General features: G+C 37.2%; 1 protein-coding gene across 4 annotated transcripts in view; it reads left to right on the top strand.

Moving 5' to 3' along the window:
* The window catches only part of SLC9B2 (solute carrier family 9 member B2), a 49,159-nt gene that overhangs the window by 26,061 nt on the left and 10,193 nt on the right, over window positions 1-12,905 (top strand). For all 4 annotated transcript variants that reach the window (XM_025873536.2, XM_025873530.2, XM_073892054.1 and 1 more), the window contains 2 exons: window positions 4,240-4,346; window positions 7,690-7,839. In XM_025873536.2, the coding sequence (XP_025729321.1) occupies window positions 4,240-4,346; window positions 7,690-7,839 (257 nt within the window). The remainder of the gene's footprint in view (window positions 1-4,239; window positions 4,347-7,689; window positions 7,840-12,905) is intronic.

The raw sequence follows: 12,905 nt of genomic DNA, 5'->3' as shown, positions 1-12,905 counted from the left end.
AGTTACCATGTTAAACATTAGATTCTCAAACCTCATTCATTTTATCTTGAAAGTTTGTACCCTTTTAACAGCCTCTCCCTGTTTCCCCTACCTCTTAGCCCCTGGCAACCACTTTTCTACTCAGTGTCTGAGTTCAACTTTCTGTTTGTTTCCATCTTTAAAACAGTGGTTCTCAACCTCAACTGCACACTAGAATTACCTGGGGAGCTTTCAAAAATACTCATCTGTGGGCACTACCTCAGACCAATGAAATCAGAGCTTTTGGGAATGGAAACCAGGCATTAGAGCAAGAGTTTGCATTAGAACCAGAGGGGAGGGGAAGGAGAGAAATGGGGGAGGTGAGGGGAGGGCTTACTGGGGTTTTCATAATCCGGGGAGTGTGGGCTATGGATAGTTTAAGAACTTTCCTAGTCAGCAATGCTATGCTCCCTCTGCCCTGCTCCACTAAATGTATTCCTTAAACATTTTGGGTGGGAACTACCTGGAACGTCTTTAAAATGTGGATCCCAAGCCCTGCCAGGCTTACTGAATCAGAAATTTTACAGGTGCGCCCAAGAAGTCTTTTTTTCTTTCTAAGCAACTTTACATACCAGAGACTGAAACTAATTAGCTAATTTCTACACATTTATAGTGAACTATTTACTGTAATTGCTTGAGACATAGGCTACTATCACAGCTAGATGCTTCTGACAGTCACAGCATTACCTAACATAGAGCTGCCCTAGCTAAATAAAATTACTACAGAGGTAATTATTTTTTTAAATAAGAGAGATGATTGAAACTCTCAGAAAGGAAAGGACCTACCCACCATAGGTCCATTGGCTGGGGCCCTGTAAATCAGACTGACAAAAGACAAATTAACAAAAGAAAAGCAGTTAGCCTGCGCACCAAGCTTGCAGAGGGGAGAACTCAGTGATGACTATCTCAAAGGGGTGATTAGGATTTGGGCTTATATATATAGCATCTTAGCAAAGAACAATAATTTTGTAGAGACGTGCAAGACAAAGGAAAAGAACTTTGAGTTTTTGGAGGTAGCAAATAGGGACACTAATGGTAGCTAGGGCTGCTTCTAGCAAAGTTGGTTACACAGATTCTTCTGGTGCTGTCTTTGGGCTGATGAGAGTCTGAAGTTGTCTCAGTGGTTAACTCTGTCCTTTCTGGTAGAGGGGAGAAAGACACTTTAAAAATTTATGTCCTCCTTTTAGGTAGATAGGAGAAGATAGACATCTTTTCTTGATTCTGTTTCTTCTCAGTTGCCTTCTGCTCAAAATAATCCTTATGCCAAAGTGGCATACCTTGGGGTGGCATGTTCGGTTACCCTAAACTACAATAACAAGAAACCACATAACTAGTTAGCACATTTTTTCTTAGAACAGTGTGGACTTCTTCCTTGCTGATTTCGATGCCTTTTACTTCTTTTTGTTTTCTGATTGCTGAGGCAAGGACTGTGTTAAATAACAGTGGTGAGAGTGGACATCCCTGTCTTGTTCCTGACTGTAAAGTAAAAGCTCTCAGTTTTTCCCATTGAGGATGATATTAGTTGTGGATCTTTTGTATATGGCCTTTATGACGTTGTATGTTCCCTCTATCCCTATTTTGTTGAGCATTTTTGTCAAGAAAGGATGCTGTACTTTGTCAGATGCTTTATCTGTATCTATCGAGAGGATCATATGGTTTTTATTCTTTCTTTTCTTGACGTGGTGTATCATGTTGATTGATTTGCAAATATTGAACCACCCTTGCAACCCAGGAATAAATCCCACTTAATCATGGTGAATGATTCTTTTAATGTACTATTGGATTTGATTTGCTAGTATCTTGTTGAGAATTTTTACATCCATGTTCATCAGGGATATTGGCCTGTAATTCTCTTTTTTAGTGTGGTCTTTGTCTGGTTTTGGGATCTAGGTAATGTTGGCCTCATAGCATGAGTTTAGAAGTTTTCCTTCCATTTCTATTTTTTGGAACAGTTTGAGAAGAATACATATTAAGTCTTCTTTAAACGTCTGATAGAATTCCCCTGGGAAGCCATCTGGCCCTGGACTCTGGTATGTGGGGAGATTTTTGATTCCTGATTCAATTTCTTTGCTGGTTATTGATCTGTTCAAGTTTTCTATTTCTTCCTATTTCAGTTTTGGTAGTTTATACATCTCTAGGAATTTATCCATTTCTTCCAGATTGGAAGAACGCCAATTTGTTGGCATATAATTTTTCATAATGTTCTCATATAATTATTTGTATTTCTGTGATATTGGTTGTGATCTCCCCTCTCTCATTTTTTATTTTATTTATTTGGGTCCTTTCTCTTTTTTTTTTTTACTAAGTCTGGCTAGGAATTTATCAGTTTTATTAATTTTTTCAAAAAACCAGCTCCTGCTTTCATTGATCTGTTCTACCAGGTTTTTTTGTTTGTTTCTATATCATTTATTTCTGCTTTAATCTATACTATTTCCCTTCTTCTGGCTTTAGCCTTCATTTGTTTTTCTTTTTCTATCTCCTTTAGGTGTAAGGTTAGGTTGTGTATTTGAGATTTTTCTTGCGTCTTTAGGTAGGCCTGTGTTGCTGTATACTTCCCTCATATGACCACTTTTCCTGCATCCCAAAGGTTTTAGACTGTCATGTTTTCATTATCATTTGATTCCATGTATTTTTTTTAATTTTTTCTTTAATTTCCTGGTTGACCCATTCATTCTTTAGTAGGATGTTCTTTTTTTTTTTAAGATTTTATTTTTTATTTATTTATTTAGAGAGAGAGTATGTGAGCAGGGGGAGAAGCAAAGGGAGAGGGAGAGAGAGAGAATCTCAAGCAGACTACACGCTGAGTGTGGAGCCCAGTGCAGGGCTCAGTTTCACAACCCTGGGATCATGACCTGAGCTGAAATCAAGAGTCAGACTGAGCCACCCAGGTGCCCCTAGTAGGATGTTCCATGTATTTGTGGTCTTTCCAAATTTTTTCTTGTGGTTGACTTCAAGTTTCACAGTGTTGTAGTCAGAAAATATGTGTGGTATTATCTTAGTCTTTTTGTACTTTTTGAGGCCTGATTTGTCATGGAGAATGTCCCATGTGCACTGAAAAGACTGTGTATTCTGCTGCTTTAGAATGAAATGTTCTGAATATATCTGTTAAGTCCATCTAATCCAGTGTGGCATTCAAAGCCATTGTTTCCTTGTTGATTTTCTGCTTCTGATGATCTGTCCACTGATGTAACTGGGGTGTTAAAGTCCCTTACTATTATTGTATTTTTATCAAAGAGTTATATTATGATATTTAAAGAGGCTATGCAACAAATAAACTCTCCTGGGAGCAATTTCAAAAATAATTTGTTTTCAGATTTACTTTTAGAAATAACTTTTGAGGGATGCCTGAGTGGCTCAGTCAGTTAAGCATCTGCCTTTGACTCAGGTCGTGATCTCAGGGTCCTGGGTTGGAGCCCCTCATTGGGCTCCCTGCTCAGCTGAGAGCCTGCTTCTCCCTCTCCCTCTCCCCCTACTCCCCACTCATGCTCGCGCTCTCTTTCTCTCTATCTCAAATAAATAAAGAAAATCTTTAAAAAGAAAAGAAAATAACTTTTGAGAAAGGATAAGTCCCCTTCACTCATTGTAGTAAGAAAAGATTCTTGGGGCTCCTGGCTGGCTCAGTTGGAAGAGCATGTGACTCCTCATCTTGGAGTTGTGAGTTTGAGCCCCACGTTGGGTGTAGAAATTACTAATAAATAAATAAATAAAACTAAAAAAAAAAAGATTCTTGATTTTAATTGCCAGATTTTTAAGTTACTGTGTTCTATACATATCAGAGCTACTAAAGTCAGTATCATTATTAGTAAAAAAAAATAATCAGGCTCTTAAATGGCAATTTGAAAACCAGATCTGTCTTCTCACCCAGTCTTTGCCTATTGTATAGTAGAACAAATTAGCTCTGATTCATGAATTTTATCTTTTATGTTTTCCTAGGCCCTTTAGGTAAATTTTTATTGAAGTAAATGAAAAAAAAAGTACACAAATCATAGATTTTGCCTGTCTTGAAATTTATCTGCAATAATATGCATAGCTTTCTTATACTATAGGCCCATTTTATTAGGCATTTTAAGTCACATATATTTAAGAATGTAGAGAGCAGGAAATATCTGTATACTTTTCCTCCTGTGTAATTAGATGCTTTATGTTGATGATTAAAGTAAATTCTAAGTATTTATGGATGTAGAGTTCTGTCTGAAGTTTTTCTTTTTATATGTTTTTAAGGCTCCACAGTTTTTAACGTTCTCAGAGGAATCTTAGAAGTGGTAATTGGTATGGCAGCTGGATCTCTTCTTGGATTTTTTATTCAGTACTTTCCAAGCAGTGACCAGGTAAAAGAAATAATCTATGGGAAAGTCATTCTTTAAAATGTCATTGGAAAAACATTCTGGAACGGTCCCCTGGAAGCCAATGTGAAGAACATAATTTAGAAATGGCTCCCCATTCTAAAACTGCTTATTGCCAAATCAGTGCTATCCATGAGATTTATGAAGAGGGTTAGATATACTGTTGACCCTTGAACAGTGTGGATTAGGGGCACAGACCCCCACATCATCAAAAATCCATGTATAACTTTTGACTCCCCAAAAACTTAACTACTAATAGCCCACTGTTGACTGGAAGCCTTTCTGATAACATAAACAGTTGATTAACACGTATTTTGCATGTTGTATGTATTATACACTATATTCTTACAATAAAGTAAGCTAGAGAAAATGTTATTAAGAAAATCATAAGGAAGAGGAAATACATTTATAGTACTGTATTTATCAAAAAATATCTGCATGTAAGTGGACCTAGTGCAGCCCAAACCTGTGTTGTTTAAGGGTCAACTGTATAAGATTTTAATACAACCCTCGAATTTTTTTCTCTAATTTATATTCCATAAACTTTAAATATCATGAAAAATAAAACATCAATTCCAAATATGTAAACGTTTTTTATTGTTTCTATTTTTTATTTTACTATTATTCATAATGTTCAGGTAATCAAGATATAAAATGGCTTTTGGGCCCCTTTTTTTAGTATCAGCATACCTTACATTCTAATACTATCAAATACCTAAACCTTAACATCTCATTATAATATTGTCCAATATTTCTTACCAAGGAGATGAAAGTTCTTTATTATATACAATGATTTCTTAATATTCACAGAGTTCTTTTTGTTTTATTTTCTTTTACCCTCTTAAGTCTCTTGGAATAGATAAACATATAAAAGTCTTTTTTTTTCTATAAGAGCTGGCATTATTTTGAGATTTCAGGGCATTTTGAATGGAAACTTAACTAAAGTAGAACTTTAAGAAAATTAATATTTCCATTATCAGAAGGTATGCTGATTTGAATTTTTGCTATGCTCCAAAAAACTACAGCTAAAATTGTAAAAGATTTTATGACTACACAAAAGAAAATTATGGGATTTTCTAATTATACAACAAAATAAAGAGAAAAATAATGTCTTATATTTTGTTGCTTACTCTGTATAAAATGAGGTGGTAAGTACAGTAAAGTGCCACTCCATTCAATATGGCAGCAACTAGCTAGCTATGTGTGGCTATAGCAGATAGAGAGCATTTCAGGGGTGCATATATAGAAATTTCCATCATCACTGAATGTTCTTTTGGAAAGCACTGATCTAGAGCAATCACATAAATCTAGGCAATCTAGTGTAAACCACATAAGACCCATGAAGCAAGTACTGTTAATATGATCTTTTTGCTGATGAGGAAATTGAGATTTAGGGAGAAGTTGAACAAGTTCACATAGCTGGAAAGCAGCAGAGCTGAGAACCGAACTCTGGTGATCCACCACCAGAGCCTACATGCCTCCAAATCAAGCACTTCTAAAGACCTGCTTGCCTTTTAAAGTGATCAAGAAGCTTGGACCATGACAGCATTTTTCTAGATATATTTCCTAAGGCAAGGGAAACAAAAACAAAATAAGCTATTGGAACTACATCAAAATAAAAAGCTTTTGCCCAGTGAAGGAAACCATCAACAAAACTAAATGATATATCCAATAGGGTTTAATATCCAAAATATATAAAGAACTTATACAACTCAACACCAAAAAAAATAATAATCTAAAAATGGGCAGAGTACCTGAATAAATATTTTTCCAAAGAAGACATACGGATGGACTACAGACACATGAAAAGATGCTCATCATTACTTATCTTCAGGGAAATGCAAATCAAAACCACAATGAAACATCACCTTACACCTGTTAGAATGCCTAAAGTCAAAAAGACAAAAAATAACAAGTGTTGGCGAGGATGTAGAGAAAAAGGAATCCTTGTGTACTGTTGGTGGGAATGTACATTGGTACAGCCACTATGGAAAACAGTATGGAAGTTTCTCAAAATATTAAAAGTAGAAATACCATATGACCCAGTAATTTCCACCACTGGGTATTTACTCAAAGAAAACACTAATTTGAAAAGACTGTGCCCCCCTATGTTTACTGCAGCATTATTTACAATAGCCAAGATATAGAAGCAACATAAGTGTCAATTGATAGATGAATGGATAAGGAAGGTGTGATATATATACAATGGAATATTGAGCAGCCATAGAAAAGGAGGAGATCTTGCCATTTGCAACAACACAGGTAGATCTAGGGGGTACTATGCTCAGAGAAATAAGTCAGACTGAGAAAGACAAATAGCGTATGATTTCACTCACATGTGGAATCTAAAAACAAAACAAATGAATCAATAAACAAAAAGCAGAATCAGAACTACAAATATAGAGAACAAACTGATGTTGCCAGAGGGGAGGGGGAAGGGGAGCAGGCAAAATGGGTGAAGGGGAGTGGGAGGTGCCTCTCTTCAGTTATGGAGTAAGTCACGGGAACAAAAGGCATTGCACAGGGAATATAGTCTGTGATACCGTGGTGGTGGTGTGCGGTGACAGCTGGTAGCTACGCTTGCTGTGAGCAGAGCCTAACATAGAGGGAAGTGAATTCCTGGGTTGTACACCTGAAACTAACAGAACATTGTGTGTCAGCTACACTCAAAAAAAATTAAAAATCATTTTAAAATTTAAAAAGAGTGATTAAGAAGTTTAAAAGGCTGATGAGGGAGAAATAAAGGGAGAGAGGTGCACATTTCTTAGACTTTGAAAACCAACAACAACAAAAAAACTACTCTCGGTCTATAGCTTCTTAAAGCTTCTCCGTTTTCAAGGGTTTAGAAAGAAAAACCAGGAGAGCATCACATTAAAGAGTCAAGAGACTAAAAGTAAGAGATATCACATTTGTAACCTTCCCCAAAACCCTATACCATAACTGCTTTCGGGGAGGAGAAAACAAAGCCTGAAGAAGCTAGGTAATGGGAGCACTCCATACGCCAGGGGTGAAAAAGAGCTGGATTCTAACTCCACTCTGTCTGGCTCCAAAGCCCATGCACTTGTTTCTGCGACTTCATCCAGCCCTGTGAAATTCGACTTTGATAACTGTAGAGGAAGGTAACTAGAGTTTCTGAAAGAGGAACCAGCATCTGTACGTGTGCTGACCCTACTTCTATGAAGGAAAAGATAGTAAATGTTACGGTGTACATTTATGGGCACAGACAGATGTTTTTATTTCCCACTAAGTCCTGAATATAGAAAAATCAATCATTAAAAATCAGTTATATGAAATAACAGACCTAATCAACCTTTTTTCTCTCCTCAAGGACAAACTTGTGTGGAAGAGAGCATTCCTTGTTTTGGGGCTGTCCGTGCTAGCTGTGTTCAGCAGCGTGTATTTTGGTTTCCCTGGGTCAGGAGGACTGTGCACGTTGGTCTTGTCCTTCCTTGCAGGCTTGAAATGGGCCGGTGAAAAGGTGAATTTCATTCTAAGTTCTTCTACTCATTTAAGTTCTTTCTGATCAGATAAATTTTTTCTTTCCAGAGACTTTCTTTTTTTTTATTATTATGTTATGTTAATCACCATACATTAGTTTTTGATGTAGTGTTCCATGATTCATTGTTTGTATATAACACCCAGTGCTCCATTCAGTACATGCCCTCTTTAATACCCATCACCAGGCTAACCCATCCTCCCACCCCCTCCCCTCTAGAACCCTCAGTTTGTTTCTCAGAGTCCATAGTCTCTCATGGTTTGTCTCCCCCTCCGATTTTGCCCCCTTCATTCTTCCCTTCCTGCTATCTTTTTTTTTTCTTTTTTAACATATAATGTATTATTTGTTTCAGAGGTATAGATCTGTGATTCAACAGTCTTGCACAATTCACAATGCTCACCATAGCACATACCCTCCCCAATGTCTATCACCCATCCACCCCATCCCTCCCAGCCCCCACCACTCCAGCAACCCTCAGTTTGTTTCCTGACATAAGAATTCCTCATATCAGTGAGGCCATATGACACATGTCTTTCTCCACAGGCTTTCTTAATATCAAGTTAATAAATTATTAAATCATACACGCTATTTTCTATGCATATGTAAATATATGCCCAAGTGTATACACATTCATCCTCTTTCCCCTTATATACCAATCAATAATTTGATATCTTTACTTAAAATATATTATGGTCCTGTTTCCATGCTGCCTTCCTTACTCTTTGGAATGGCTATAGAGTACTGCCGTGTATGCTGTACTATATTTAACCAGTCTCCTACTAACAGATATTTGGATTGTTTCTGCTTTTCTGCTAAGACAAAAACCATTTCAATAAAATATCCTTCATATGTCATATTTCATAAACTCTAAGACATTATCAAGTCTAAGAAGCACCATTATTTTACACGCCACCAAGAATGAAAAACAATGCTGCCAATTAAACTATGATATGACATCCTAATTTCAGAAATGAGAAAATGGGGAAAAAATCAACAAAATATATACTTTGAGTTTATTTAGAGGATAAATTTCTTTTTTCTTATTTTATTTTTTTAAAGATTTATTTATTTATTTGACAGAGAGAGACACAGTGAGAGACAGAACACAAGCAGGGGGAGTGGGAGAGGGAGAAGCAGGCTCCCCGCTGAGCAGGGAGCCCGATGCGGGGCTCAGTCCCAGGATCCTGGGATCATGACCCAAGCCGAAGGCAGACCACTTAACCACTGAGCCACCCAGGCGCCCCTAGATGATAAATTTCTAGAAATACAATTCTTCTATGAAAGAATATGCACATTGATACTTTTAATAATATCAGTTTACCCTTTTAAAAGACTGCACCAATTTATATTCTCACCAACAGTATGTGAAAATGATCTCTTTTTCTTTTTTTAAATTTATTTTTTCATTTAAATTCAATTAATTAATATATAGTGTATTATTAGTTTCAGAGGTAGAGTTCAGTGATTCATCAGTGTTATATAACACCCAGTGTTCATTACATCACATGCCCTCCTTAATGCCCATCACCCAGTTACCCATCCCCCCCACCACCTCTCCTCCAACAACCCTCAGTTTGTCCCCTATAGTTAAGAGTCTCTTATGGTTTGTCTCCCTCTCTGATTAGTCCTGTTTTATTTTTCCCTCTCTTCCCCTATGATCCAGTTTTCTTTCTTAAATTCCACATATGAGTGGGGTCATATGAGAATTGTCTTTCTCTAATTGCCTTAGTTCACTTAGCATAATACCCTCTAGTTCCATTCATGTCATTGCAGATGACAAGATTTCATTCTTTTGGATGGATGTGAAATATATAAATATATATACCACAGATGAACATCTGAGCTCTTTCCATAGTTTGGCGACTGTGGACATTGCTGCTATCAACATTGGGGTGCATGTGCCCCTTCAGATCACTACATGTTTATCTTTGGGGTAAATAGCCAGTAGGGCAATTGCTGGGTCATAGGATAGCTGAATTTCTAACTTTTTGAGGAACCTCCATACTGTTTTCCAGAGTGGCTGCCCAGCTTTCATTCCCACCAACAGCATAAGAGAGTTCCTCTTTCTCTGCATCCTCTCCAACATCTGTCATTTCCTTACTTGTTAATTTTAGCCATTCTGACTGGTGTGAGGTGGTATCTCATTGTGTTTTTGATTAATATTTCCCTGATGCCAAGTGATGTTGAGCACTTTTTCATGTGTCTGTTGGCCATTTGTATGTCTTCTTTGGAGAGGTGTCTGTTCATGTCTTCTGCCCATTTCTTGATGGGATTAGTTCTTTGGATGTTGAGTTTGACAAGTTCTTTATAGATTTTGGATACTAGCCCTTTATCTGATATGTCATTTGCAAATATCTTCTCCCATTCTGTGAGTTGTCTTTTGGTTTTGTTGACTGTTTCCTTTGCTGTGCAGAAGCTTTTTATCTTAATGAAGTCCCAGTAGTTCATTTTTGCCCTTGCTTCCCTTGACTTTGGAGACATGTCTAGCAAGAAATTGCAATGGCTGAGGTCACAGAGGTTGCTGCCTGTTCTCTTCTAGGATTTTGATGGATTCCTGTCTCACATTTAGGTCTTTCATCCATTTTGAGTCTGTTTTTGCATATGGTGTAAGAAAATGGTCCAGTTTCACTCTTCTGCATGTGGCTGTCCAATTTTCCCAACACCATTTGTTGAAGAGACTGTTTTTTTTCCATTGGATATTTTTTCCTGCTTTGTCAAAGATTAGTTGACCATAGAGTTGAAGGTCCATTTATGTGTTCTCTATTCTGTTCCATTGATCTATGTGTCTGTTTTTGTGCTAATAGCAAACCGTCTTGATGATTACAGCTTTGTAATGGAGCTTGAAGTCCAGAATTGTGATGCCCGCAAGATTTGGTTTTCTTTTTCAAAATTCCTTTGGCTCTTCAGGGTCTTTTCTGGTCCCATACAGATTTTAGGATTATTTGTTCCAGCTCTGTGAAAAAAAAGCTGATGGTATTTTTATAGGGATTGCTTTGAATGTATAGACTGCTCTAGGTAGCATAGACATTTTCACAATATATGTTCTTCCAATCCATGAGCATGGAATGTTTTTCCATTTCTTTGTGTCTTCCTCAATTTCTTTCATGAGTGTCCTGTAGTGTTCAGAGTACAGATCATTGTCTTTTTGGTTAGGTTTATTCCTAGGTATCTTACGGTTTTTGGTGCAATTGTAAATGGAATTGACTCCTTAATTTCTTTCTTCTGTTTCATTATTGGTGTATAGAAATGCAACATATTTCTGTGTGTTGATTTTTATACCTGGCCACTTTGCTGAATTCCTGTATGAGTTCTAGCAATTTGGGGGTGGAGTCTTTTGAGTTTTCCACATAGCATATCATGACATCTGCAAAGAGTGAAAGTTTGACTTCTTCTTCGCCAATTCAGATGCCTTTTACTTCTTTTTGTTGTCTGATTGCTGAGGCCAGGACTTCTAGTACTACGTTGAACAACAGTGGTGATAGTGGACATCCTTATGGTGTTCCTGACCTTAGGGGAAAAGTTCTCAGTTTTTCTGCATTGAGAATGATATTTGCTGTGGGCTTTTCATAGATGGCTTTTATGATACTGAAGTAGGGATCCCTATACTGTGAAGAGTATTAATCAAGAAAGGATACTATACTTTGTCAAATGCTTTTTCTGGATCTATTGATTGGATCATATGGTTCTTGTCCTTTCTTTTATTAATGTAGTGTATCACACTGATCGATTAGCAGATGTTGTACTACCCTTGCAGCCCAGGAATAAATCCCACTTGGTCATGGTTCTTTCTGTGATTCCAGGGATCCTGAGACCACACCGTCCCACTTAGGATTCCACCCCACTTCACCACCTGAGCACCTTTCAGGTGGGGACGACCCTCACTGCAGCAGACTTCTGAAAGTTCCGATTTTGTGCTCTGTGCTATATCACTTTCCTATAGATAGCTTATGGAGGCTCCCTCCCTCTGGGGTTTATCTTCCCATATATCGCCTCAGATTCACTTCTCCGCACCTCCTACCTTGCAGAAAGTGGTCGCTTTTCCATTTGCAGAATTGTAGCAATTCTTTACTTAGATCTCCAGTTGAGTTCACAGGTGTTCAGGATGATTTGATAATATCTATCTGAATTCCTGGGACCAGACAAAACTAAGGTCTCCTACTCCCCCACCATCTTCCTCCTATCTCCCAGGGGTCTGTTTTTCTGAAGAAATCATTAAAAATCAGATATTTTGCTAACCTGATAGGTGAAAAATGTATCTCATTATTGATCTGATTTGCATTTCTTTATGAGAGAAGTAAATCATCTTTTCCTATGCTTACTAACCAGTTTGTTCAAAAGTTTGTGTCCATTTTTAAAAGATTGTTTTGCTTTTTCTTACTGATTTTCAAGATTATTAAGATTATTTCTCCATATATATTATGGAGATTAGCTGGTGGCCATTCACTAATTTTAATTTGAAGTACATTTTTATAGATTTGAACTTGACAGGAGCAAATACTATTCTTCTATTTAATGAAGAAATTAGATGTAGCTGACCTAACTAAATGCAGATATATCATTTTGGACAACCTGGAAACAACTGTTCAAAATGATTAAGCTTAAAATAATGCCATATAGAAAAATAAGTGAGGGTTATAAAGCTTGAAGTTAGGTACATAATCAAATTCATTTGAATCTCTATAGAGTATACTAGAGACAGAATTTCCTAGTGAGCAAAGAACACTCAGACAGGAGGATCTCACTCTGTAAGGATGTGACTACAAAGTTAGGACAAGTATAACTGAATCGTCTTCTTCAGAGGAGAGACGGATGGTAGGGACTGCCTGGAGCATTGTCTAGAGAAGGGTACTGAGGCCATGGGAAAGTGAGCAGAGATGGATTGGGCTTCGAAGGAGAGGAGAAAGTCCACATAAGAGTGAAATCATATGGTATTTGTCTCTGACTGATTACCTAGCTTAGCACAGTACTCTGTATCTCCATCCATGTCATTGTCAATGGCAAGAATTCATTATTTTTCATGGCTGAGTATTATTACCTCTTCTTTATCC

The sequence above is a fragment of the Callorhinus ursinus genome, unplaced genomic scaffold (genome assembly GCF_003265705.2).
Source record: "Callorhinus ursinus isolate GAN/ISIS: 27379988/994484 unplaced genomic scaffold, GSC_fseal_2.0 scaffold4, whole genome shotgun sequence".
In the NCBI taxonomy this organism is placed as follows: domain Eukaryota; kingdom Metazoa; phylum Chordata; class Mammalia; order Carnivora; family Otariidae; genus Callorhinus; species Callorhinus ursinus.
This window is presented reverse-complemented; position numbering and strand designations above follow the sequence as displayed.